General features: G+C 48.9%; 1 protein-coding gene and 1 pseudogene across 3 annotated transcripts; one reads left to right on the top strand and one right to left on the bottom strand.

The window, feature by feature from the left end:
• The first annotated feature begins 7,878 nt into the window (after positions 1–7,878).
• LOC101115162 (POU domain, class 5, transcription factor 1-like) lies at positions 7,879–8,855 on the top strand (annotated as a pseudogene).
• Positions 8,856–18,255: 9,400 nt separating this feature from the next.
• CRABP1 (cellular retinoic acid binding protein 1) lies at positions 18,256–25,901 on the bottom strand. Of its 3 annotated transcripts, none has more exons than XM_060401411.1 (4): positions 25,812–25,901; positions 25,111–25,253; positions 24,390–24,568; positions 18,256–22,362 (listed from the first exon to the last, which is right to left on the bottom strand). In XM_060401411.1, exons 2-4 carry the CDS (start codon positions 25,178–25,180, stop codon positions 21,679–21,681), a joined length of 933 nt encoding a protein of 310 aa, XP_060257394.1. In that variant the 5' UTR covers positions 25,181–25,253; positions 25,812–25,901; the 3' UTR covers positions 18,256–21,678. The 3 variants fall into 3 exon arrangements, with proteins under 3 accessions (XP_060257394.1, XP_014957449.2, XP_060257393.1); XM_015101963.2 differs by lacking the exon at positions 25,812–25,901 and having other exon boundaries at positions 18,256–18,541; positions 22,249–22,362; positions 25,111–25,273; XM_060401410.1 differs by lacking the exon at positions 25,812–25,901 and having other exon boundaries at positions 25,111–25,273.
• Positions 25,902–27,390: the final 1,489 nt, after the last annotated feature.

Below are 27,390 nucleotides of genomic sequence, written 5' to 3'. Positions count from 1 at the left end.
TCCAAAATCACTGCAGATGGTGACTGTAGCCATGAAATTAAAACACCCTTACTCCTTGGAAGAAAAGTTATGACCAACCTAGATAGCATATTCAAAAGCAGACATTACTTTCCAAAAAAGGTCCGTCTAGTCAAGGCTATAGTTTTCCAGTAGTCATGTATGGATGTGAGAGCTGGACTATAAAGAAGGCTGAGCGCCGAAGAATTGATGCTTTTGAACTGTGGTGTTGGAGAAGACTCTTGAGTCCCTTGGACTGCAAGGAGATCCAACCAGTCCATTCTGAAGGAGATCAGCCCTGGGATTTCTTTGGAAGGATGATGCTAAAGCTGAAACTCCAGTACTTTGGCCACCTGATGCGAAGAGTTGACTCATTGGAAAAGACTCTGATGCTGAGAGGGATTGGGGGCAGGAGGAGAAGGGGACAACATAGGATGAGATGGCTGGATGGCATCACAGACTCGATGGACATGAGTCTGAGTGAACTCCGGGAGTTGGTGATGGACAGGGAGGCCTGGCTTGCTGCGATTCATGGGGTTGCAAAGAGTCGGACACGACTGAGCAACTGAACTGAACTGATGAGTTCTCAGGCTTCCCTAGTGGCACAGTGGTAAAGAATCTGCCTGCCAGTGCAGGAGAGGTGGGTTCAACCCCTGGGTCAGGAATATCCCCTGGAGGAGAGCAGGAAACGGCAATCCACTCCAGTATTCTTGCCTGGAAAATTTCATGGACAGAGTAGCCTGGTGGGCTACAGTCCTGGGGTTGCAAAGAGTCAGATGCAACTGAGCGGCTGAGCATATACGCCTGAGTTCTCAGTTGCCCAAGAGTTTTTCATTTTAATGAGGGAATCAATCTGTCCAGTTAGAAAAACAAACCACCAAAGATTTCTCAGACAGAGAGAATTTAAGCCAGGGAATTGACTAGACAAGTGATGTAAGAGCTGAGAAGCCACATAGGGGAAGGCAAGGCAGCTCAGAAACTATCAACTCAAAGAAGCCGCTGGACCTGTCCCCTGGAAGGACCAAGGGATGAGGCTGTTCCTGGGCTGGAAGAGCTGGAGTCCCAGTGGGTCTGGAACTCTGGCAGATGCACCCTTCATCCATGGAAGAGACACAGCTGCTGCTGAGAGTCCACACACGGCAGAGAAGGAGGGGAACAGAGGACCTTTTTTCTCTCCCGTCTGCCCTTTATTTCCTGCTGGGTGCCTGCCCTCAACTTGTGCTCAACCTGAAGACAGCCGACCCAGGATCTTAGAAACAGTAGCCTGTGAGGAACAGTGTCTTCCGGTACAGAGAAGAGCAGGGGAGGCGAGATTTGGACTTGCGGGCTAGCGTAACAACGGATGAACATGATGAAGATCAAAGTGTTAGTCGCTCAATTGTGTCCAACTCTTTGAGACCCCACAGACTGTAGCCTGCCCAGCCTCTCTGTCCATGGGATTCTCCAGGCAAGAATACTGGAGTGGGAAGCCGTTCCCTTCTCCAGGGATCAAATCCAGGTCTCCCGCATGGCAGGCGAATCCTTTACCATCTGAGCCACAGGAGTACGTGCTTATAAAATGCACATAAGAAGTAGTAACAGCATGGCCTCTAGTTGCTGGGGATTGGGAGGGAAACTTTATATTAAGTTCCCCTGGTACTTTTCAATTTTGTACCATGTGCTCGCATTGCCTTTTTGAAACAAGATGCCTGCCTGACATTCCCTGGAGGCACAGGGAATATTTTGTACATCAGAAAGGGCAAGGCTGTTAAATTTTTTCATTGAAAAAAGTCCTGGAAAAATAGTGCCAGCAAAATCTCCCCCTAAATCTCCTGTGATTATACCACCCACCCCCTACCAAGAGAGCATAGCTCTTTTTCTGTGAGTCTTTCTTACAAGTGTCCTCTTCCAATCCCTCCTTTCACGGCCCCATCCCTGAGAGGAAGAAGCATGGCCCTGGGTGGAGGCAGAGCGGTGGAGAGAGCAAAGAGATGTGGGGAATATCTTTCCCTCTCATCAGCAGCTGGCCGGCTGTGTGATCTCACACTACAGCTGTAGCCACTTTGAAAACTGCCAGCCGGAAGACCTCAGCTCACGGCTTAGAGCCGCGCCTGCCTGCCAGAGCACCGGGCTTACCACCTCCTGGCAGCGGCGGCTGCTCCAGAGTGGGGCTCTCACCCTCCCCCAGGAAACAGCACACATGCCTCCAAAGCCCCAGATGCCCACGGGGGGATGGCACAGGTCCCTGTGCTCTTGGGCTCTGCCCTTGATGGATGTCACATTCTACATCCAATACCCCATAAAGAAGGGCAATGGAAGAAGGGAGGGGCCCCTTCTTCTCTGAAAATTTACCCTTGTTGAACTCTGTGACGGGAAAGCAGAAGCACGCAAAGTGCAAGTGAAGCCCGAGGTCACACTGCTTGAGTGGGGCAGAGGCAGGATGCAACCTGATTCTGGGTGGGATCATGAGTCCAGCCCTCTCACTGAAGGACAGGAACTCCAAGGCTACCAGGGAGGTCACAGAGACGTTGGCCCAGGGTCTGTGTCCTTCTCTGCTGCCTCCCTTGACCGTTTTGTTGTTGCTCAGTCCGACTCTTTGCAGCCCGACTCTCTGCAGACCCCATAAACTGCTACATGCCAGGCTTCCCAGACTTTCACTGTCTCCTGGAGTTTGCCCAAGTTCATGTCCATTGAATTGGTGATGCCATCCAACTGTCTCATCCTCTGCTGCCCTCTTCTCCTTTCTCCTTCAATCTCTCCCAGCATCAGGGTCTTTTCTAATGAGTTGGCTCTTCACATCAGATGGAACTTCAGCATCAGTCCTTCTAATGAGTATTCAGGATTGATTTCCTCTAGGATTGATTGGTTTGATCTCCTTGTAGTCCAAGGGACTCTCAAGAGTCTTCTCCAGCACCACAATAGCAATTTCTCACTAAAGCTCTCTGAATCTTCATTTTCTTGGCTATAAGATGGGACCACTAACACACATCTAAAAGGTTTTGATGAGGTTTGCCAAAGACAGTAATGCTTCTGCCACATATGTCTCAACAAATATGAGTGCCCTTCTTCCTTCTCTTTAGCTTGTCCTGAAACCTTACAGATTGCTTGAGGCTCAGACAAGAACACTGCCCTTCCTCCAGAAGCCTCGGGTTTTGCCAAAATCCCTGGGCAGGCCTGGGAGCTAGGCTCTGCATCCTGGATACTTCTGCCCTGAAACCCAGATCCAGATTCGCTTGGCTTGCCATCCTAACTCAAGACAGCGAGTGCAAAAGTTGGGTTAACTTCCCCTGTTATTAACATTTCCAGGACTGTGTTCCCAAATAAATTCTGAACAATTTTCCAAAAAAAAAAAAAAAAAAGATGAAAATGCTCTGTCATCTTGAGCCTCCAACGACTCAAAGGCAGGGCTAAGTGGGTTCTCTGGCAGATGGACTTGCATTAGCACATCTGGGACTCTGCTCAGCTCCCCCATATCTGCCCCTCTTCCCCCACCCCCGCCCCCATCATGATGATCTAAATAAGCAACCGGATCTATTGCTGAATGGGATGGCTTATACCTGTGCTTCTAAGACAAGTCTCCCTGGCGAATGTCCCAGGCCTGGCTCCTGGCCCCAGAGCTTTCCTTTCTTTATGATGGAGCCCAGCTCTCACTGTGGGCTCAGCCTCTCTCCAGCCTCTGAGACTGAGGTTGTCAATGGTTGGTACCAATGGAAGGAGCCCGAGGCTGCTACTTACCTTGGTGGCTTAATTTCAGATCATCCTCGCTATGGGCCTCGCTGTGACCTCCCACCTGGAGTGTTACCTCTACTGTGTCAGCTCCCATAGCATACTGCAGCTGCTCACTTGGCTAGACTCCCCTTGTTGCCTGTAACAGTTGGACCTGCTGTCAGCTTCCCTGAGCCATCCTCATTCTCTCTCTCATCTGCTAATGTCTGCTCTGTGCAGCTCCTGGGCATGGAAATTGGAGGTGAAGGAGATACAGCCCCTGGTCCCCTAAGTCCCCAGGACTAGCAGAAGAGACAGGCATTAATGAGACAGCTACAGCCCAGGGTGGCCAGTGCTCTGTTAGAGCAATGTACGAGGAACTCTGGAAAAAAATAAACAAAACAAATAAGGGAAGAAGCATGGAAGTTCTCTCAGAAGAGTCAAGGGTGGTGTTCCAGTGATTTCTTGCTCCAAAACAAACCACTCTAAAACTTAGTGGCACAAAAATCCACGCACATTTACAGATTATAGAGGTCAGGAATTTGGACAGGGTGCTATGAGGCTAGCACTTCCCTGTTCTATGATACCTTGGGCTTCAGCTGGGGTGACTCTACAGGCTGGACGTGGACCTGAAGATTGGGTGTCGGGGCTGGGCTGGCTGAAGAATGGGCTCAGCTGGCACTGTTGACCAGAGTACCTACTTGTGGCTTCTCCAGCATGGTGGTCTCAGGATAGTTGAGCTTTTTACATGGTGTCTCAGGGATTTCAGAGTGAGTGTTCTCAGTGAACAAGCTGGAAGCTTCATAGACTTTTATGACCTAGCCTCAAAAGGAATGCAGTATTACTCCCAACATGTTCTATGGGTCAAGCAGTCATAAGATGGGTCATAGAATCCACTTCTTCATGGGAGGAGAAGCATAAAAAATTTTTTTTGCAGCTGTATTTCAAACTGCTACAGAGGGTCTTCTGGAAGAGACACTCTGAGCTAAATTTTAAAGGCAGAGTAGAAATTCGCCAGACGGACAAAGTGGGGAGGGTGTCCCAGACTGAGATATGAGCATATGCAAAGGCCCAGGGACACAAGAGTGGGTTGTATTACATGAAATAAATCAGATTTCCTAGGGGCTCAGCAAGAGACCCTGCCTGTCTCTCACCAAGCGGTTATTCTCTGCTGGTCCTCCCCAGACTGCCAGGGTCCACTGTGCCCCAGAGTTCAGACACCAGCTCCCGAACTGAGAGCTCATCTCAGTCAGGGATTTAAATGGCATATCTACATCCCAGTGGTCCCACCTGGCTCCCCAGGCTGTTGTGAGCACGCAGGGAGATGCCACCTGGAAGAGGCTTGAATACAGTCTCGCCATTCCCCACACACATGTTCTCATCTTCAGCTCTTGATTTAGAAGCCCTTGCAGCTCAGCCAAAGCTTTCTTGGTTTGGTTTCTTACAGCACTGAAGGCTCTGTGTCTGTTGGCTTGAATCCCAGCAATTCTTTCCATAATGGTTATTCCTTTTGATTGCAGGCATAAAAACTCAGACTAGATTAAACAAAAAGGGGAAATTACTGGTTCTTGTAACTAAAATGTTCTAGAAGTGAACTATGGAGTTTAAACAGTATCAGAATTCTATCTCTTCCTCTAAGCTTCTTAGCTGTACGTTTTTCTGTGTTGACCATTTTCAGGCAGCATCTCCACAAAAGTAATGACTATTGGCTTGAAAGCTCTGCTGCTGCTGCTAAGTCGTTTCAGTCATGTCCGACTCTGTGTGGCCCCATAGACGGCAGCCCACCAGGCTCCCCCATCCCTGGGATTCTCCTGGCAAGAACACTGGAGTGGGTTGCCATTTCCTTCTCCAATGCATGAAAGTGAAAGTGAAGTCTCTTAGTCGTGCTCGACTCTTCGCGACCCCATGGACTGCAGCCTACTAGGCTCCTCCGTCCATGGGATTTTCCAGGCAAGAGTACTGGAGTGGGGTGCCATTGCCTTCTCCGGGCTTGAAAGCTGTCCGCTTAACAAATTCTGAGAGCCAGAAAACCCAGCCAAAAGACGGTTCCTCTTCCCTGGGGGCCCTTCCTTCCCAAAGAGGGTTCTGATTGGCCCAGCTCCGATCACATGCCCCTTCCCAGAATCAATCACCGGGGCCAAGAACATGTAGTATTCTGACTATGACTGAATCAAGCTAAGTAGGGGTTAAAGGTTACCCCTGCAGTAACCACATAGAATCACTTCATTTCAAAAAATAATGTTTGTTTAACTAGAATGGAAAAGGAAAATGTGAAGGGCAGGCAAAATTTAGCTGCTATGGTCCCAGGGCCACTAAACAGTTGCCCAGTTTGTGCACTCTGCAAGGGAGGATGGAGTGCCTTCTGTATTTGCCCAGAGAACATTTCTTTTTCTAATTCACACAAAAGTGGATATATGGGCTACTGCCAGGCTTTGCAAAGTCGACCACACACTCTCCGTTTCCCAGTGTTTCAATACTGCCTGGAAAATCCCTCCTCCTTCTTCATGTCCTTGTTCAAATGCCTTCTCCCCCCTGAACTGACTGTGATGAATCATGAGTTTCCCATGTGTGCTAAGCTGCTTCAGTCACGTCCGACTCTGCCACCCCACGGACTGTAACCCATCAGGCTCCTTTGTCCATGGGATTCTATAGGCAAGAATACTGGAGTGGGCTGCCATTTCCTACTCCAGGGGATCTTCCCAACCTGAATTCCCCACAGGCTGTCAGAATTATAGCTTCTGCCTCAGTTCAGGGTCATACAGTTGAACAGTTGTGTTTCCTTATCCGTATCTCCTCACCTGGCCAAAGACGGGCTCCAGGAAAACAGGGAGTGGGTGTGAGCTCCCCTCTCTGGCTGGCAGGAGGGCTGCAAAGGTGCGATCTGTTCAGTGGATGGGAAGAGACCAGAACAATCCTCCTTGCTGCCTAGCCTCTCTCTTACCTGTGGCTGCAGCAGCCAATTACAGGGGAATGCAAGTCTGGCACTTCGGTTATAAAATGACTGTTGGCCTGATCCATGCATCTTCTATCTCCCCTCTCCTAGCCCCTGCAAACCTTGCCCAAAGGAAGGGGCCTTGAATGGTGCATCCACAGGGCCACCACCCAAGGCAGGGGCTCCGGAAATCTAGCACCTTTCTCCAGGAGGCCTCTGAGGAAGAGAAGGTGGCTGGGCTCCATCCGGGCCTCACTAAGGACTGCCAGGCCACTGCTCCAGGGCTCAGCTCTAGCTCCTGATTAAAACCAGATCCAGGGGCTTGGAACCTTTGGTGAAACTAGATACCTATCGATGGAGGCAAAGGAAATATACTGTGGGAGGGAGGGAATCTGGCCAGCAGCCCGGCAGCCCGGGGCTGGGCAGCAGGTTGAGCTTTCCTTCTGAAAGGTCCCCAGGAGCCCTTGCTATGTGAGGTGATGACAGCTCTAAGAAACTGGAGGCTAGAGGAACACACCCACTGCTCTGTCACTGGCTTCCCACTTCTCTTTGTCTGCTTTTTTTTCTTTAGATAGAAGGCCTGGGTTCAAACCCACTACCAACTTTTATCCATTTGGGGTAAAGTTATTTAACCTCTCTGAGCCTCAGTTTTATCATCTGTAAAATGGGGATAAAAATTGTACCAACTTGATTAGTTTATTTTTGGATTAAAAGTGATACTGCCTGAAAAGTGCTTAGCACAGAACTTGGGATAGCGTGTGTCCTGTCAATCACTTCAGTTGTGTCTGACTCTTCGTGACCCCGTGGACTATAGCCCTCCAGGCTCCTCTGTCCATGGGATTTTCCAGGCAAGAATACTGGAGTGGGTTGCCATTCCCTTCTTCACGGGATCTTCCAGACTCAGGATCGAACCCAAGTCTCAAGTCTCCTGCATTGGCAGGAGGGTTCTTTACCACTAGGACCACCTGGGATGCCTTGGGACAGAGTAAACCCTTATTAAATGTCAGTTATTGTTATACTGTCTTATTTTTCCCCCCATTGAGAAGCCATTTGGTATCATTAAATTATAAACACTATTTTGTAGTCCCTTGAAGAGCTCTCATTTTCCTAGGCCCTAGGCTTGGGGCACATTCCTCCCCCACAGCAGGACACCTGGCTTCTGACTTTACCTTCTTACTCCAGCACATGGTGGAGGCGACAGGCTGAGAGGGCTGAAGCCAGGCTAGGAACCTGGATGAGCTTCCAGGGGCTTCCTTGGGTGGGAGATGGGGCTGGGGGTTGGGCCTGGTGCTCAGGTGTGGGGGCTTACTCTGTGCTCTCAGCCTATGACTTCTGTGGAGGAACTGCCTGTGCCCCTCAGGTTGGAGTGGAGCTGGTGCCCCAAGGTGGCCCAGAGACCCCTCAGCCTGAGGGCGAGACAGGAGCTGGGACGGAGAGCAACCCCAGCTTCGAGGGAGCCTCTCCGGAGCCCTGCACCGCCCCCGCTGGCGCCGTGAAGCTGCACAGGAAGCTGGAGCTGAACCCCAAGGAGTCCCAGGACATCAAAGCTCTTCAGAAAACCCCCGAACAATCTGCCAAGCTCGTAAAGCAGAAGAGGATCACCCTGGAATCTACTCAGGCTGCTGTGGGGCTCACCCTAGGGGTTCTCTTTGGGAATGTGTTCAGCTAAATTACTATCTACCGTTTTGAGGCTTTGAGGCTCAGTTTCAAGGACATGTATAAGCTGTGGCCCCTGCTGCAGAGGTGGGTAGAGGAAACTGACAAGAATGAGAATCTGCAGGAGATACGCAAGGCAGAAAGCCCCATGCAGGCCTGGAAGAGAAAGCAGATGAGTATGGAGCGTTGAGTGAGAGGCAACCTGGACAGCAACAGGAAGAACAGAGGCTTCCTGCAGTGCCTGAAGCCCACCCTGCAGCAGCCTAGTGGCCCAGCATTTTGGGCTTGAGAAGGATGTGGTTCTGCAACCATCGCCAGAACGGCTAACAATCAAGCAATGACTGTTCATTCCCAAGGAGAGGATTTTGAGGTTGCTGCAAAATCCTTGAGGTCTCTTTTCTCAGGGGGACCAATACCTTTTCCTGTGGTGCAGGGACCCATTTTGGTACCCCAGGATATGGGGGCCCTCACTTCACTAGTCTGTACTCCTTAGTCCCATTCCCTGAAGGTGAGGCCTTTCCCCCAGGAGTCTGTCACTGCTCTGGGCTCTCCCGTGCATTCAAACCGCAGGACCTGCCCTTCCTAGGAATGGGGGGCAAAGGAACAGGAGAGCTAGGGAGAGAATCCTGTGGGTTTGTACTGGGGGGTGGGGGATTAAGTTCTTCATTCACTAAGAGAGGAACTGGGAACACAAAGGGTTTGGGGGCAGGGAGTTTGGGGGAACTTGTTGAAGGGAAGGTGAAGTTCACTGATGCTCTTGATTTTAATCCCCACATCAGTCATCACTATGTTCTTCCATAAAGAAGTCTGGGACCTAGAAAAATGAACACAATCTCTGGTGATCACTGCAAGGGAAACATTTCATGTCACCAGTGATAGAAAAAGCATTGGTTCTGGGGTCAGACAGCCCAGGATTGTAATCCCAGCTCTGCCATTTACAAACTGGGTAACTCACTCCAAGGACTTAACCTTTCTAAACCTCAGTGCTCCTACCTATAAAATGGGACACTGATATTACCTGACTTGCCTATGTCCCAAGATTGCTGTGCATGTCACAAAGGATGCATGTGTGAACAGTGCTGGACACTGTACACAGCCATACACCTTGGTCATTGTTATCTCTGCTTCCACTATTGTGGCTTGTTGCTGTCTTCTTTTCTCCTCTTTGGTCCTTCTCTTCCTTTCCCCAAAGTCTTGAGTCAAAAAACTTCATGGAGTCATAGTGTTAGGAGCCACGAGAACTTTGTGATCATGGGTTCAGTTTTTCTATTAGCAATCACTTGGGGAAACACAAAGAAATTCAGATTCCTAGGCTCTATCCCAAACCTCGACAAGAATCAGGATCTCTTACTTTTTAAATGAAAATTTGTTTTAAATTACAAAAGTAATACATACTCTTTCTAAATGAATTCCAGCAATACAGAAATAATGAGAGTTAAAGACAGCCAATTCTCAGAGGGAACTGCTATTTAGCAGTTTGGTGTGTGTCCTCAAGGGTTTTGTATTTGTCCTGAAAACAGCTGACCATGTAGCTTTTATTTTTCCCATTAAACAAGATCGTCACTCATTTTTAAAAACGATATAGCTTGGACATCTTTTCACATCAGTACACATGCATATGCCTCATTCTCCTTGACAGCTGCAGAGAATTCCATGCTGTGGTTTATTGTGGTTGGTTTAACCATTTCTCTGTTGGTGGACATTTTTGATTCCCTCTGGTGATTCATATGCAGCCAGTCCAGCCTCTGTTCACATTTGGCAACCTCTGCTCTGCACAGATGGGGAGTAGAGCCTCAGGGAGGGGATGTCAAGAACAAGAGCAACTTACTCACAAAGCAAATTAGTGGCAAAGCCAGTCTTACAATTATGATCCTCTCATGTGCTCTTTGCATTCAACTATATCATTACAGTTATTATTTTTTTTAATGACCTAGGGAACTTAATATTTTCTGAACCTATTCCTGATAGGAAGAGAAAAAAGAAAAAACAAACTCAGTGTTAATTTTGTTGTGTGCATTTCTGAAAATTGGGTTTACCCCCAAACTTTGAGTCTCAGAGTTTTCACATTTCATTATGTTCTTTGTAAAAGTCCATGATTCAATGATTTTTTTCTTGCACATTGTTTGCAAAGCCAATTTTTTTTAATGCTACAATCCCCAAATCTCACTTCCCCTGAGTATGCCTATTCTTGGAGACCCTGATAAAATTCCACTTTAGGGACCCCGAGGCCCTCCCCTTCACTCACCATAATTGATGAGTTTTCCTCTTCTGGAAACAAATGGAATTATACAATTGTGACTGTCATCTATTTTCTTATTAAGTAAATTTCTCCAAGTCCTGTAGGTAACTTTCCCAGAAAGATAAATTACCCAGTTGTAACAAATATGATGCATAATATTTGCAGAACCCTTGTGAGAATTTGCCCTTTGCCCAGAAATTGTGCTTAATTTTCCTACAAAAGGATGGAACATTAATCCCGCCTCCCATGGAGTAAAGAGAGGTTTGATTGGAAGTAACCACTGTGCATCAAGTCACATGCTTGTGAAAGCAGATGCCCTCAGAGCTTGGTGCTGAATTGCATACAGATGTTTCCCAATCTACTGCCTCTACTACAAAGGGGTTGGTCAGAAACTACTCACATTTCTGAGTAAAAAGGAAGAGATGTCATTCTCAGAAAACTGACCACAGACAGCGTTAGTAACATCTGAATGTTGTTTAGCACTGTCTTGGGCAAAAGATAAAGGAACACAGGACTACAGAGTAACTCTTCTGTCTAGTACTTGCCTCTTGGGTCCTAGAACTCTGGCTTCCAAATTAGACTCCTCCCCTGGCTCTGAAACTGTGGCTTCTATTGATAAATCCCATTGCCTTCCAGAAGGACTGGACTTCTTGAAGAAATGGGTGATTCCAGGTCTGGAGCAGGAAACACACAGAATGAGCCTGGAACACCATGTCATAACAAACAGCAAGGAATTTACCAAAGATGACCGGGGCCCTCCTGAAGGACTCAAGAGTCAATTTGAAAAGGCTCTCACTGGCCAAAGCTGGGCCACTTTCAGCATCTATAAGGATAGCAACTGTGATGAGTTAAAACACGTCAACTATGTTTAGCTCTACAAATTCAGAGTGACTTTCCAAAAGAAAGCAAAAACAGGGGCTTCCCTGGTGGTCCAGGCGGCACTTTGAATGCTTTGAATGCAGGGGGCACCGGTATGATCCCTGGTTAGGAACTGAGATTCCACATGTTGCATGGTGTGGCAAAGAAAAACAAAAACAAAACCCAAACCAACCAAACAACAGACAAACAAACAAACAACTCATCAAAAATACATTGCTCTCTTTTAAAAGATGTCAAGAGGACCAATACATTACTTTGAAAACTAGTAAATACAGGGAAAGAATCAAACATTGATTCTGCCTTTCCTATATAAAGGCTTCCCTGGTGGATCAGACGGTAAAGAATCTGCCTTTGATGTGGTAGACCTTCAATCCCTGAGTTGGGAAGATTCCCCCGGAGGAGGGAATGGCTACCCACTCCAGTATTCTGGCCTGGAGAATTCCATTGACAGAGGAGCTTGGCTTGCTACAGTACATGGGTTCACAAAGAGTCAGACTTGACTGACTGACTTTCACTTTCACTTTCTATATAAACTATGCCTCATGATGGAGTGGGGTGCCATTGCCTTCTCCAATCACATAGCAGATGAGAGGAATTATCTTCTAATGGAAATATTCTAGCTCAAAAGTGGAGAAACAATGATAGAAGTAGAATAGCCCCAGGTTTCAACCTCTAGTGAAACCATGACTCTAGGCAATGGTCACTAGTGGCTGCTAATATCACAGAGAGGCAGACATCACGAGTCCACTGAGGGATGTACAGCAGACCCACGACCTCTGCAGTATTCTTGCCAAGAAAATCAAACCTGAATCTAAATGAGCTTGTGGCTCTAACTACCACTTCTCAAGAAATACAGGAGAAACAAAACATGTTAAACACCATGGAAATGTAATCATCAAAATTTAGACTATAGGAAAATTTCAAGACAAACAACCTGTTTCTCCCACAAATACACTGTAAAAAAAAAAAAAAAAGATGAGGTAGAGGGGAACTTACAGATTCAAAGAGACTTAAGAGAGGTATCAGACAGTCACAAAGTATGGCTATTTCAATCCTGATTTGAACAAATAGGAAGAAAAAAATTATGAGACTGGAAATTCTGAACACTGATAAGATATTTGATGATATTAGGAATTATTTTTAATTTCCAAAATGTGAGAATGATATTATAGTTACTTTTAAGGTAATTATTAACATCTAGAGACAATATACTGAAATACATGTAAGTAGAATCTTAAAATGTCTGGAATCTGCTTCAAAATAATCCAGGAGAGGAGAGGATAGATGAAACAAGACGGGACATAATGGTTGTTGAAGCTGGGTGGCGGGTATATGGGGAATCATTATACAATTCTATTTTTGTGTATGCTAGAGATTTTCTATAATAAAGAGTTAAAAAAAATACACCTCTCAATCCAGAGAAAGAAGTCTTCCTGATCTTGACAAGCACCTACAATGATAACCCTGGGCAAATCATTTCTCTTCTCTGAGTTTCATCTCTTCACGGTTGAGAGCACTTAAAAGCAAAGCGGCCCTGATGAGTTGGGATAAGCACAACTGTCCAATCAATTTAAGGGTTTTCAGTCAGAGAAGACTTCAAATCTACTCTGACCCACATTTATCTGATCATCGGGGACTTTGCAAAGAATAATTTTTCACCCAGTGACATACTGCTTTTCTTTTATCTTAGAGGAGATAGTTTGCTGGACATTGGGGAGGGCAGATATAGATGTAAGAGACATTTTTGAGATGATCCAAGGAATTTCCAGACACAAATGAGCTTTAAAGTAAAGGAGGGAAGAGCCCTGGAGTGTATTCCCAGAGAACAGATGGCTCTGAAAGCAGTGGGTGGGGTTAGACTGGTGGTGCGACAGGTTGCATTGGCAGGCTGGTTGCCCTCCATTTTCTTGATAACATCCGCTGTTCATTTGGAAATGTTGGCTGCCATGATGAGGAGAAGATGATGAAGTAAAAGGGAATTTGAGGGACTTCTGGTGGTCCAGTGGCTGACTCCAGTGTTCCCAATGCAGAGGGCCTGGGCTCAATCCCTGGTCAGGGAACCAGATCCCATATACCACAGCTAAGAGTTCACATGCCCCAAGGAAGATCGAAGATCCCACCTATTGCAACTAAGACCAGTGCAGCCAAATAAATAAATTTAATTTAAAATTTTTTTAATAAAAAAGGGAATTATGAAAGATGCTACAATATGCAAAGAATCTTAACTGCCACAGAATATTTTGACATTATTTTTTCCTTTAAGCAAGATGGCACATTGTCTAGTTCCATAACACTGGTAGTCATCATCAAGACAAGACTTCCTAGAAAACTGCGATCCAGACAGGCCCCTGTCCTTTCCATCACCTCAGTGTATCAGTTTGAAATGCTTTTACTTGCAAGTATGGAAACCACCGAATTAACAGGCTTAAAAAAAGAAGGGCTTTTTTCTTTTTTTTTAGATCACATAGCAATACATCCAAAGAGAGGTAGGGTTGTACTATCTCAATGAGTCTGAGCTAACATCTCCTTTCCCCATGGTTATAAGATGGTTGCACCAGCTCCAGGCATCACAATCACATACCATATTGAGAGGCAGTAAGATGTTACCTTCTCAAGCTCTCCTCTCTTATCAGGAAGGAAAAGTCTTGCCTGGAAGACTTCTGGAAGACTTACATTTATGTTTTATTAGCCAGAACTGGGTCACATGCTCAATGCTAGTTACAATGCAGGCTGGGAAAAAAGCATTGACTTTCCCAGCCTCTAGCGTGAGAGGTGGGTGGAAGGGGTGCTGGGACAAGCAATCCGTAAGTTTGCTTCTTCCAAGTTTTCCTGCTCCTGAGCAGGGCTTCCTGCACTATTCACACTTTTATTTTAAATGAGTCTTGCAATCTCTATCCCCCTGCCTCTGAGATATAATATGCTATGTGTATTATATATACTACCTACCTGAGGGATTTCTCTTACTGTTGGATGGTGTTTGAGTTGAGTACTGCTGTTTGTGCCCATATGTCTGCTTTTCCTTGCAGACATCCATTCAGGAAGGTTTGGATCTTATAAAAAATGTTGGCCCTTCATCAGTCAGATAATCAGCACATGTTTACAGAGTTATCCCCATTTGCCAAGCCCTGTGGTGGGGCAGTAGGGGGTGGTGGGGGAGGAGGCAGAGATGGTTAAGCAGCCATTCCTGGCCTCAGGGACCACACAGGCTGATTGGCAGAAAATGTCAGAAACCTAGGAGATGTGGAACGACAACACAGGACCACAATAGAAGACCTTCAAGCACAAGGCAGGCTGTAATTGTGAGCCTGATGTGGGCGCAAGAGACATCGAGGGAAGATGTCCTAGAGGAAGTGAATGCGGGCCTTGAAAACATAAAAGATCTGAGAGACTCAGAGGAGTGGGAATCAGGGTCTGGACCCATGTGGCTACAGGGCAGGATTGTGTAGAAATCTCAAAAGCTCTTTTGTTGTTCAGTCGCTAGGTCGTGTCTGACATTGCGACCCCATGGACTGTAGCCCGCCAGGCTTCTCTGTCCATGGGGTTTATCAGGCAAGAATACTGGAGAGGGTTGCCATTTCCTTTTCCAGGGGATCGTCCCCACCCAGGGATGGAACCTGTGTCTCCCATGTCTCCTGTATTAGCAGGAAGATTCTCTACCAGAAGCCACTAGGGAAGATAGTACTTAGTACTTTTAGTACTTTACAAATCTTAATTCCACTAATCTCCATACCAGCCAGGCCAAATGGATTTTATTGTCCTCATTTTACATAGCAAGGGACTAAACAATTTGTCCAAGGTTTGCTAGCCAGCTGAGATGGCTGGATGGCATCACCAACGCGATGGACGTGAGTCTGAGTGAACTCCGGGAGTTGGTGATGGACAGGGAGGCCTGGCGTGCTGCGATTCATGGGGTCGCAAAGAGTCGGACACGACTGAGCGACTGAACTGAACTGAACTGAAATGACGGAGGATAGCTTAATCACTTCCTTCCTCCCAGTTCTTTCCCCGCTATTCCTTTTCTAAAAGGTTCTGCCCACTAGCCCAGGAGAGGTCACATGTCTTAGGCCTGGCCAATCACTGTACTGTGTTTTCCCTCAATTGTGATTGGTCCAGGGGTGGTCATATGACCTGAATCAGTTCTATAAAGAAGTCAAAATGGAGTCAGAGATGGAGGGGTAGAGGGCTGAAGGCCCAGCTCTGGAAGCTTCTGCTTGAATCCTGAGAGTTTCCCCAGCATTCTTCACAACCAGGTCAGCACTTCCTTAAAAAAAAAAAAAAAAAAAAAAAAGCAATAGCTTTATTAAGATAATTCGTATATAATTCATCCATTTAGAATGCGCAATTCAGTGGTTTTTTGTGTTTGTAGAGTTGTGCAACTACCACCACATCAATTTTAGAACATTTTCATTATCACCAGCCCCCACACCCCTAAGAAACTTTTTACTCCCATTTCCTCCCATTATGTCCAGCCTTAGGCAACCACCAGTCCGCCCTGTGTCTGTATGGATTCATCTGTCCTGGACATTTCATAGAAGTGGAACCATACACTATGAGGTCCTTTGTTACTGGCTTCTTGCACTTAGCGTAACGTTTTCAAGGTTCAGCTGTGTTGTCTCAGAGTATGTTCCTTTATGCTGGGGCTGGTTGGGGTTGGGTTGCTTGTACTTGCAAACCAAAGGTGTGGCCAGGAGTTGAAGCCAGGTGTGACAGACACCAAAACCCTCATTCTTTGTTTCACCTGTTGAGACCAAGACATGGAGGGCGCCAGAGAGTTTGACCTTTCTGTCGCAGACCGTGGGTTTGCTGAGCAGACGAGTGACATGTTTAGAATAGCATCATAGTGAGGTTAATCTGATGACAGTGGTATTTTGTGTAGGTGTTCATCCTACATGTATGTGTAAATTATATATCATATGTAACGTGTCTGTGAGTTGCTCAGTCGTGTCCGACTCTTTGTAACCCCACGGACTGTAGCGCACCAGGCTCCTCTGTCCGTGGAATTCTCCAGGGGAGAATACTGGAGTGGGTTCCCATGCCCTCCTCCAGGGGATCTTCACAACCCAGGGATGGCAGCTGAGTCTCCCACGTTGCAGGCAGATTCTTTACCATCTGAGCCACCAATGTGTGTACACATAAATATTTAAAGGTTGAAAATTATAGCAGCAATTCCCATATTGGGTCCCATGCTAATGTCCTGTGAGCAGTGTTCCAAGAGGGGTGAGAAACTCTGTGCCTTTTTCTCTGGAAAATGAAGAAAAGGATTCAAGAGAAACAGGCTACAGCCTCTGTTCTGAGTCTAAGTAAAGTGGTGCTTCAGACAGTCCCGGTTCTCCCCTTCCTTAGAGGTGCCACTCCAGCCCCCTTCCTCCAAGAAACCATTAGGCAACTGCTCCTACATGTAAGTAGTAGAATCTTTGAGAAAGAGCCAAAGTTTTCATCAGCAAAGTAGGGTTCTGGACTGCGGCGGTGTGATAAGTCAGGTAAAGGTGTCCTCGTTTACATACAGGTGGTGGCACCTGGGCCTTAGGTGTCTGCCCATCAGGGTATGAACTCGTTGAAACTGAAAGTATTAAGTCGCTCAGTCGTGTCCGACTCTTTGCAGTCCCGTGGATTGTAACCCATCAGACTCCTCTTTGCATGGAATTCTCCAGGCAAGAATACTGGAGTGGGTTGTCATTTCCTTCTCCAGGGGATCTTCCCCACCCATCAAACCCAGGGTCTCCTGCATTGCAGGCAGATTCTTTCCCATCTGAGCCACCCAGGGTGAGCTCTTTAGGGTCACCTTAAACCAGTCATCTAAACTGGGCCTCACCCATGCCCACACAGCCAACTCCCCAGCCGACTCTGGCCTGGCTTTGCCAAGAACCCCTGTGCCTAGGATGGCAGGGAGAGATGCCTGAGAAGCCAGGCAAGCAATGCAGATGAGGGCAGGGGCAATGGTGGGGCCCATGGGAAGGCAGAGAGTGTAAGTTCCACTTAAGGGGGAAAGTTGCTAAGCCAGCTGTTGCCCTGTAAGAGATGCCAGATTTTCCCCATTTTTCTGAGGGAATAGAAGTGCAGATTTTCGTATGAATTCTCCTGATTTTTCGATGTTCAAGTTGGTAACTGTGGATTATTGTCCTTTTGCATGTTGGGATCCATTCTCCTCTTGTCTCTGTCCTAGGAGGGTAACTCTTGTGGGCAGTACCCTCCTCCCCCCACCTGCCCACTCTTTTGCCCTCTAGATTCCAGATGGGTTTGGCCAGTGGACAGAATAAGTAGATCAGAGACTGAAAGTTGGGTGATCAGTATATTTAACCCCCTTGTTCCAAACCGGAGACTCTCCCCGACCCTCTGAACCCCGCTCTACCCACATACTGGGGCTTTGGCAGTGACCACATTCTTCTGTGTACTGCACAACTCTTGTACGTAGTGGTCTCTCTTCCAGGCTTCTGTGGTCTGATGACTCCTCTGTCCGTCTCTCTAGGGGAGTATACCAGCTCCCTACTGCTGGTCTGAGTACCTCACCATCCTTTGTTGGTTCTCTTCACCCCATCCATGTAAAGGCCTGTGTAAATAGCCCCTTCATTCTGAGCTCTCCTCAATTAACTCTTTCAAACGTTCCCTCACTTTCCTGCTGGGAACCACCAATATAGCAACTAATTCAGTTGAAACACCAGCATAGGGAGGTCTAAGCACACCTGGATCTTCAGTGTGAATCCTTTCAGAGGGAGCCCAGCTCACCACCCTTGCCGTATGCTCCAAGCTCTGCACCAGGGCAGCAGGTGGAAGCCGAAAGTCCCTACGCAGACCAGTGCAGAGCTTGGGTCAGCAGGATCACCAAGACCTTTGTGGAAACTGAAGAGGCAGTCCAAAGAAGGAGAAAGCCTTGAGGTGTGTACAGCCAGTTTAATGACGGATGAACCCATACAGATGCCAGACTATGGAGCGCCAGGGACACGGAGGCACAAAGCCTTGGGGAAAACACTACAGCATTACTGGGGAGACATCGGGATCACCTAACGTTAATACCGGGGAAGAGGAGGTCCGCTGGCAGCTCAGAACTATGACATTCTTGGGGGAACATGCATCCCACCCCCAAAGCTGGAGCAAGCTGGCCGCCTTCATTCCCGAACATAAATCCTCGTGCAGACCACGTCATCGGCGCCAAACGTCTGCAGGGAAGGAAAACCAATCAGTGCAGATGTCTGTGCAAAAATGTTTAAGGCATATCGCTAATAAGGGCACTTACTGCCCTGTTAAAAACTCTTTGTAACAGACATTCAATTTCCTGTGCTGTGTGTTCATGCTCAGCGCTAAGAATTTTTTTTTTTCCCCCCTCCCTTGAGCTCTGCGCTGGCAGAGAGGCAACTAGGGTATAGAATTATATTGTGTGCAGTTTTCCTTTGCTTCTGGAACCTGGGAGTGCTGACATAAAAAATGCAAGTTTCCTGGCTTCGGTTTTTTAAATTAAACTGAAGTGGGGGTGGTGGTATGTCATACTGGACATTTCTGAAGTGGTTCTGTCTCTTTTCAAGTGATTTCAAGAGAGCAATGCGCCCGGGGCCACTGAGCCCTGGGATCCAGTAATCAACAGTCAGGTGGGATATCCTTGGAAAGGGTGTAGAAGTGCCTTCTAGGAAGCGGCTGTCTGTCCTGAGAGACACCTGAGATGTTGTGTTAGTAATACTCAAGGAACCCCTGAGCTAGAAACGTGGTCTTGGCTGCAAGAGAATGGCATAGGCCGCCAAACCTAGGCCTGCAATTCACAGCCAGGTGAGCTGGGGCACCGCTCTGCTCTCTTGGACAATTCGGAGATGGAGCGGCAGGGAGTTGAGGGCAGGAGTGCAATTGAACAAGATGATCCCAAGTTCTTTCAGCTACAGTTTTATGACTCTTTTAGTTTGTTTGCTGTGGAGAGGGCACAAATCATTCCACAAATGGAGGAGGAAGGACCATTTTCTTCTGGCCTCTGAAAAGATATCCCTGTAAGTAAGCTGTCTCCACTCTTCCCAAAACTGGCAATTACTCACAAGGCCTGCTCTCCTGGGTCTCTCACAGATAACTGGGACAGAAAAAAGCAATATATTAAAAAAAAAAATTTAAACAAACAGGATGTCCCCAGTCTGTCGACTGATATAGATATGTTTGTTTGTAGACATACATTTTTCTGTGGGAGAGCCCCTATCTTTCAAATTGTCAAAAGGGCCTTAGGTTAAAAACCCTGAACTAAGAGCGTGAATGGGCTTCCCTGGTGGCTCAGTGGTAAAAATAAAAATCCTCCTGCAATGCAGGATCCACTGGAGACATGGGTTCCATCCTTGGGTTGGGAAGATCCCCTGGAAGAGGGCATGGCAACCCACTCCAGTATTCTTGCCTGGAGAATCCCATCGACAGAGGAGCCTGGCAGGCTACACAGTCCACGGGTTCACAAAGGGTTGGACATGACTGAAGCAACATAGCACACGTGCATGCAAGAGCTTGAACGTACTTGTATCTTCCCCTGGGTCACTCAACTGGTCATGAGATGCTCTCAGAGAACATGAGCTGGGACATTATTCTCATGTGTGTTTCAGGGAAATACTAGTCATTAGTGATTATGAAGGAATCAAATGCTCATCACCAGCCTAAATAGGGAACTGCTGATCATACCGGCGGCACAGCTGTGCCTGCTCTGGACACCTTCTCGGTCTTCCTCCCTCTCATTAGTGAGGAATTAGCAGATGATGCTGGGTGCTGGGGGAGGGGGAGGCAGGGCTTCCCATAGAAATTCACCTCTCAAGTGTCCAGGCCTGTCAGAACCATGTCAGTTTTCCAAAACTCTTCCAGCTCGATGGCCATGGAGTGTCCCATGGCAGGGCAAAGCTTGGGGACTGGACTCTTTACCTGTGCTAGAATGATCGTCACCTCACCCAGGCCATCAAATGGCTTCACGAAACAAGAAGAAATGGGTACATTTCCAACCATGTTCAAAATGTCCTTCTCAGCCCGCAAACTATTATGAGAGGTTCCTGAAAGAAACTCTCTCTACACTATTCCAGAGTGGTTTAAGGGACTTTACTCAGTTTTCAAAAGAAGGCAAGTTACAGCCCGGGGTTGCTGGGAGAGCTTATTTCAAGTTAACCAGAATAAATTGCCTCTTGTTTATAGAGACGGCATCTCCCTACATTTGGATTTATTAATGATAATAACCCTTGGAACAAAAGCCCATATTTTAGATCCAAATGCCAAGAATTAATGTTCCCTTTGAGGCCTGTATGTATGTATGTATATGTCTGCTGAGCCAGGGAGAGAAGCACGGGTGGAGGTGCAGTGGGGGAGTTGGAAGTGGGGGAAATCTCCTAACAGAATCAAGCCAGTGTGCGGGCTGCTCAGATACTACAGAGATTAATAAAATCACACTTTCTCACCAAGCACACCGAGCCTACTTAACCCTCAGCTACCCTCAAGAACTCTAAAAATCATCTCCCTCTTTGCTATCCCTGGTCCGAATGAATATGTCCCTTTTTCTCTTAGATTCCCATCTCTCGGCCTCAAATTGCTCCCCCAACCCCATCAGTGTATTCCTGCCCTGGAAACAACATTAACCAGGTTGCAAATGAAGCCAGTCCTTTCTGTGTGAAAGGAGGAAGTCTGGGAAATCATCTCAGGGAAGGGCAAGAAGGCAAGAGTGAGATCAAGCAGCCTCCAACTGAAGTAACAGAAACAGCTCAATTGAGGGTCTTCCTACAGAATAAACATGTAATTTCAGGGCTGAGAGGGACCTGGGTCGGGGGAACGAGGCTTTAGTCCAAACCCTCATTTACAGCTTGGGGAGGGAAGGGCCAGGCCCGGGTCACAGTGAGTCCTGACCTAGCATTCCTTGCCACCTCCTTTCCCGACATTTTAGGGTGACGCTCATTAAGACGGGGCAAGCAGGCAGTCTTAGAGAGGAGATGTTAACAACGGGTCTGATGGAGAACAAAGGATATCATTTCCTGGTTACCCACAACAGCTTTCCCCTTTTCTAGTGTGGGGCGGGGGTGGGGTGGGGTGGGCCATGGGTGGGGTGGGGTGGGGGTGGTTGGGGGGAGTGAAGAGGCGGGCGGGGAAGGCTGTTGTCAGGAAAGCTTGGTCTGTTCTGAAACACAAAGGGAGCATAACAGGGAGTTGTCCTTCACTCCTGCCCCCCCCCACTTCCTTTGCTCCCCTAAATGGAAAGGAGGTGTGTGATTTAACTACAGAGGTCTCTAACTTGGCCTCAGCAGGTATATTTTGCATGGTCAGGGATGTTTAAAATACTTCAATCTGATTCCCTGATTACCCTCTCCAGTTAACCCTCAGACTGTCTTAAATTAGCATTTCTTGTCTGTCTCCCGGAAAGCCATCGGAGTCTGTAAGTCCGGGGGCAGGGGTGGTGGGGGCGGGGGCGGTGGGGGTGCGGTAAAAAGACTTCCAGTGCAGGCATACTGAAATTTCGGAAATCTTTCCTAGGCAGCAAAGTGGAGAATAAGTGAGGTGAGGAAAACCCTTTCTGCAGAGTGAACTCTGGGACCTCGCAGAGCCCACGCACGCTGAGCTCAACTGGAGGGGAGGTTGGTTTAAGTAAGTCAGCAAGTTCACCGCCGGGATGTGTGGGTTTGGATAGTGGCCGGCAGCGCAGCATGTCTCTAGCCCCTGCTCTGCCCCCTGAGCCACCCCGCTCTCCTGCCAGCCATCTAACAGTGATTTCCTTTGGCCTAAACTGTCGTCTCGAGCTTTTCTGCTTACATTTTAAGCCAGAGCATAGAGGGTCTCTCCCTGAATGGGCGAGTGAGGACAACGTCGGTGGGGCCGGGCTGCGAGCAGCGGCTGGAAACCTGCGAGCTCCTTTCAGGGCTGGGGATGAGGGGGTCTCACTCACCAGGATGAGTTCGTCGTTGGCCAGCTCGCGGGTCCAGTAGGTTTTGGGGCCGTCCCCCTCCAAGAGAGTTTGTGTGCAGTGTATCTTGTTCTCATTCTCCCAAGTGGGTAAGCTCTGCGGGCAGGAAAACCATTAGTGACATTAATTACAGTCTTGGCAGCGGGGAGCAGAGACAACAATGAGCACGGGAGAATAATTGCTGTGCAGAGAAGCAACACATGGTCCCTGTCAGCAACGCACAGAACCTTCTCTTCTGTGCCTTATCAAGCCCAAATTCAGAGGGCTGACCACAGATTTTATGGGAGTATAAATATACCTTATATTACACACACACACACACACAGAAGAGCAAAGCCTCAGGCATGCCTTACATCTTCAGGAATAAAATTGAGAGCACACAATGATTCATTTATGTCAAAATGGACTCCCCCTTGAAGCAATTTGGCTGTTGAGGGCAAAAAGCTTCACAAGAGAAATACAAAATTTTAGAACAGTTAAGACACCATATTTGTGACCACATCTAGTCAGCAAATCAGGAGCTTTTCCTTGCATGGATTTGGGGATAATGCCTTTCTTTCTGTTTGCACTCAGCAGACGCAGTACACACCCTGCTCTGATAATCCTGAGTTTCTCTGACTCTGAGAATAAAAACACTGCCACTTCCCAGGTTACATCTCTCTAGAAACAATTTTTTTTTTTTTTTTTTTTTTAAGATCTGAAGGGTCTTCATGCTGTCGGAGGTAGAAGGCAAAGAAGGGATTCCGCTGTAGTTTTCCCCAGCGTCTGCATGAAGCAAAATGGTATACAGTTGGGCTAGGCGTCTGTCCTGAATGCGCACATACTGTCTTTTTAACTAACACGTGGGACACGTTCACTAGGCAGGGTGGGGATGGATAAAGCCCCACTCCCCAGGCTGTCCTGTGAACCTTTGATTTCTGATCAGAATTACTGTCTCCAGCAGTACTCTGTTAGATGCGCCCAAACTGATTCTGCCTATTGCCAGGCCTTTTACCTTAGACTCCCAGACCTTCCCTCTACGCTGAAGAGAGGTCCTGCTCTTTTGTTTTTGCAAACAGAGCAGTGGCTGAGGGCTTGGATCTTGCCAGCTCCAAGCCCAGATATCATTTTCAGGCTGTGTCAACTCTAGGGGTCAAATATTGCTTCATGGGCCAGGGTGCTTCTGGGGGGCTGTGTCTCTATGTCCTCCCAAACCCGGTGCCCAGAGAGTCTCACTCTAGATCAGACAGGCACGGCTCCGGAAAGGTGAAAAACAATTTCTCACTCTCTGGAATGCTATGAGTTTTTCTTTTTTCAAACCTTGGGGGAGAGGAGGGAGACATTTTGTCACTTTTTAAATAAGTGGTAGCATCAGCAATTGTCCATCTGCCCTCAAAATACATGAGTAGCCAACCCTCCATTCTATTCCACAGACCAACCAAATGCGACTTTGCCCATCTGAAAAAGGAATTTATAACCCCTTGCTTCAGTCCACCGATTGATCCCTGGGACCGATAAACGGAGAGAAACAGAATTCTTGCCCCTGGGGACTAAAAGAGGGCACTCAGTCCATTCTTCGGGCAGAATCTGCCTTGCTTTTGGAAAGGTTTCGTCTTTTCCTTTAAGGAACCTAACTGAGGGCGGGCAGGAGAGGTACCGGGGCCATCAAGACTGTTGAAACTGGATCCAGAGCATTCCCAAGGGCCCAGGACCTGGGAGGGCGGGACGCAAGAGCTGCGGCTCCACCTGCGACAGGAAACGGGGCAGCCGAACGGCCGGGCAACGCGGCCCAGCCACCTCCTCCTCCTCCTCCCCAGCCGCCTGCGCTCGCGCGAGGATCGCTGCAAAATGCCGCAGAAACGCCTGCAGAGAACGCGGTGTAACCCAAAGCCCGCGCTTTAAGCGCGGCGGTTAGCACCCCGGGAGGCAATTTAGGGAGGAGGTTGGGAGGGGCTGGGGTGGGACTTTCTCCTGAGCCCAGGGCAACGAGTTGCACAGATCCTCTGGGCAAACAGCCGATGCACACGCCCTGCAAGGAAGGCGCGGCACAGGCTGCAGAAGGAGACGGGGGTCTCATCTGGCTGCAACGGGTCCTGGGTAGGGAGCAGGGATCCGGGAAGGCTGCCCAGACTCCGAGACCTCACCCTGCACTTGCGTCCGTCCACGGTCTCCTCCTCAAAGCCTTCTCCGACCTTGAAGTTGATCTCGGTCGTGCGCACCGTGGTGGACGTCTTGATGTAGAACTGGTCCCCGTCCTGGCGGATCTCCACGTGCGGCTTGGACGCAGCCGCCACGGCCACTTTCCTCAGCATGGCGTTCACACCTGCCCCAGGAAGAACGGGGGCGACCCGGGTTCGGGTCACGGGGTCTCGTCACTCGCCCATTGTTCCAGAACTGGCCTGGCATTTCCCAAACCCTCTGACTATAGAAGGGGGACTTACAAATGAACCATTCCTCCCCCGGCTCTCACCCTGATTTTCAAGATGAGAAACTGAGGCTCAGAGAGGGTAAATGGCTTTCCTTCGGTAGCACGTGGTAGGGCCTGGTCTCAAAATGAGTCCCTAAATTTAAAGTCCCTGACCCTCCCAGGATTTCAGTAATAATCTCTCCTCGCGATGATCTAGCGCGAGATAAAGACCGAGCCGTCGGGGAAAGCGCCAAGGATCCAGCAAACGTTCGCTGGATGAGTGGATCCCAGGCTCTCCTCGCTACTTCTAGATGGGATGCTCCTTGGAATTCGCCCCGATCTAAGGCACCCAGGACTCCCTCCTGTCTGGTGTTGGTCCCTAAAGCCGACTCCCCGCGGGCCCCGGGGCGCCTCCGGCCGCTACTCTCCGTCGGGGCGCGCTGCCCGGGCCAGCTTACCCAGCGCCTTGAGCAGCTCGTCGAAATTCTCGCTGCTGCGCATCTTCCAGGTGCCGGCGAAGTTGGGCATGGTGGCAGCGGTGGCGGCGGCGGGAAGGCGGCGGCAGGCACGGACAGCTGCGGCGCAGCGGGCACACTCCAAGCTGCAAAGGCGGAGACTGCTGCTCTGCGCCCAGCCCCACGCGCCTTGAGTCACCGGGAGAGCGCCCCCAACCCCCTCGCCGCTCCAAGCCCCGCCCCGCTAGCCCCGCCCCCACCCCCCGCGGCCCCTACCCAGCGTGAGCCCCTCTCCCAGCCCTACTGTGCCCGCACTCTGCCCCTTGGCGGTCCATTCGCCAGGGGTGCAAGCCTGGTACCAGCTCTCCTACAACTCTGGGTGGGGGGCGTCTCTGCCACCCCCAGGCCACCCACATCCTTCTTTAAAGTGGGTGGTGGGAGAGGATTAGATGTAACAAAATTGGCCAAGAGGAGAAAATCGTTGAAGCTCGGCAGTGGGGGTTGGCGAAATCATTATACCACACTCTCTACTTTCGTATATGTTTGAGAATATACATAATATAAAGTTAAAATAAGTGGGTAGTAGGTCCACCAGGGGATGACAGCCACCCTGTCCCCACTCCCAGGCATGGCTTCTGGATGCGCCCAGTAGGTCGCCTCCACTCCCAGTCCTGGATCCTATTCCGCAACCACCACCAACCCACCTTACTTCCGCACCACCACCACCACGAGCAGGACCACGGAAGGAAACACCGGAAAAGCCTCAAACCACTCCAAACCCGCCCGGCACTGCTGCTCGGAACCCAGGATCGCGCGAGATTGTGGGGTCCTCCGCGTTGGTGTGGCGGGAGGGAGCCCATACCGCTGCACCCTTGTGGGTAGCTCAGAGAAGGGTGGACTGAATAAGTTCCAGAACCCTGTATATCCGTGGCCTGTTTTGCAGAAAAGTGAGACTTTGCACTTGCCGGCAGGCTGGGAGGGCCAAGTGGAGGAAATCGCCACTTTTCTCCCTTTAATCCGAAATATGGCCCAAACCTAAGGCCCCCTCAGTGCCTCCGCTACGAAAGTACAAACATTTCACCACAGCGCTTAGAGCTTTGCACACAGACCCTAAAATTCCCTTCCGGTCTCTTCCCGCTCTTCTGCCGTCAGTATGCCTTGGCAAACTGCACAACCCAGGATTCTGGGACCTGTCAGGCATCTTCCCACCTCTAAGCGCCTGCTGGGCAACGGTTGGGGAAAGCCCTTTTCCTCCTCGGGTAAATAAAATCTTGCCCACTCATGGAAGTCCACCTTTATGCCATCTCTTTTGAAATTCAGCTTCCTAATCAAATGATTATGTTTTTCTGAACCCGATGAATTCTGTGTTTGATCCTGGTCTTGTTTAAGTTTTAATCCTGCTATTAAACTGAACACCTGGAGGGCAGTGATTGAGCCTTTGTCAATTTGTCCTCTCTTCCACAGGCTTAGCCAGGTGGGGCTCAGTCAATAAGCATTGATCTGAGGAGGGTGAATGTACCCTGCAGCCCAGAGGTAGTGTGGGGGTGAAGATCCCCAGAGGGACTGCAGGAGTTGAGTGCCTGCTGAACAGGGCTCTGGACCTCTGCAGGTGCCTGGGGCTGGAGTCCTGCTCTCCGGCCCTAAGGAGCTGCCCTAGAAAGCAGCTGAGGACAGGAGAGGGAGAGGGGCTGTCCCCAGCTGGGAAAGGGTGTGAGCAGGGCCAGCTTCACGGACGTGAGACCTGTGTAGTCCACAGAGCCATGCGTTTAGGAGGGCCTGGCATTTGGTTCAGTGCTCTCCTACTGCCATCTTGAAATTATTAACTACTTTTGGGCAAGCAGTACTGTATTTTCATGTTGCACCAGATCTGCAAATTATGTGCCTGATCCTCTGTGGGAGGCAGAGGCTAGGGCTGCCACAGAATCAGGTCACTTTATGGAGGGTCTGGGGTCTGCACAGTGAGGGGGCCAAGTGGGGTTGCCATCCAACTAACACAGACCTCTGCCCCCATTCAGCTCTCCTCCCCAACATGGCCTCTGCCATCTTCAGACCAGGCTGGGGAGGGGTTGAAGCAGGACAGTGGAGGGAAGTAAAGTTGGGAGTCAAAGCCACAGGGAAAGCCTTGAAGTGGCTGGCAGGTATTGCAGCAAAGGCACTGAGTTGGCAAAGAGGGGAAAAGGAAGAGACAGGATGGGGGAGTCGTGGTGCATTGCCCAGGCACTGAGCGAGGGTGGGAGAGGGTCCAGGAAGAGGAGGGGACTGCTAGTTCAGAGTGCAAGTTGG

The sequence above is a fragment of the Ovis aries genome, chromosome 18 (genome assembly GCF_016772045.2).
Source record: "Ovis aries strain OAR_USU_Benz2616 breed Rambouillet chromosome 18, ARS-UI_Ramb_v3.0, whole genome shotgun sequence".
Taxonomy (NCBI): domain Eukaryota; kingdom Metazoa; phylum Chordata; class Mammalia; order Artiodactyla; family Bovidae; genus Ovis; species Ovis aries.
This window is presented reverse-complemented; position numbering and strand designations above follow the sequence as displayed.

Excerpts from the sequence above, each read along its gene's own strand:
- CRABP1 (XM_060401411.1), bottom strand. The coding sequence starts at position 25,180 with ATGCCCAACTTCGCCGGCACCTGGAAGATGCGCAGCAGCGAGAATTTC. Across the intron at positions 24,569-25,110 it reads CGAGCTGCTCAAGGCGCTGG|GTGTGAACGCCATGCTGAGG; the intron begins GTAAGCTGGCCC and ends TTCCTGGGGCAG. Across the intron at positions 22,363-24,389 it reads TGGACGGACGCAAGTGCAGG|AGCTTACCCACTTGGGAGAA; the intron begins GTGAGGTCTCGG and ends TCCTGCCCGCAG.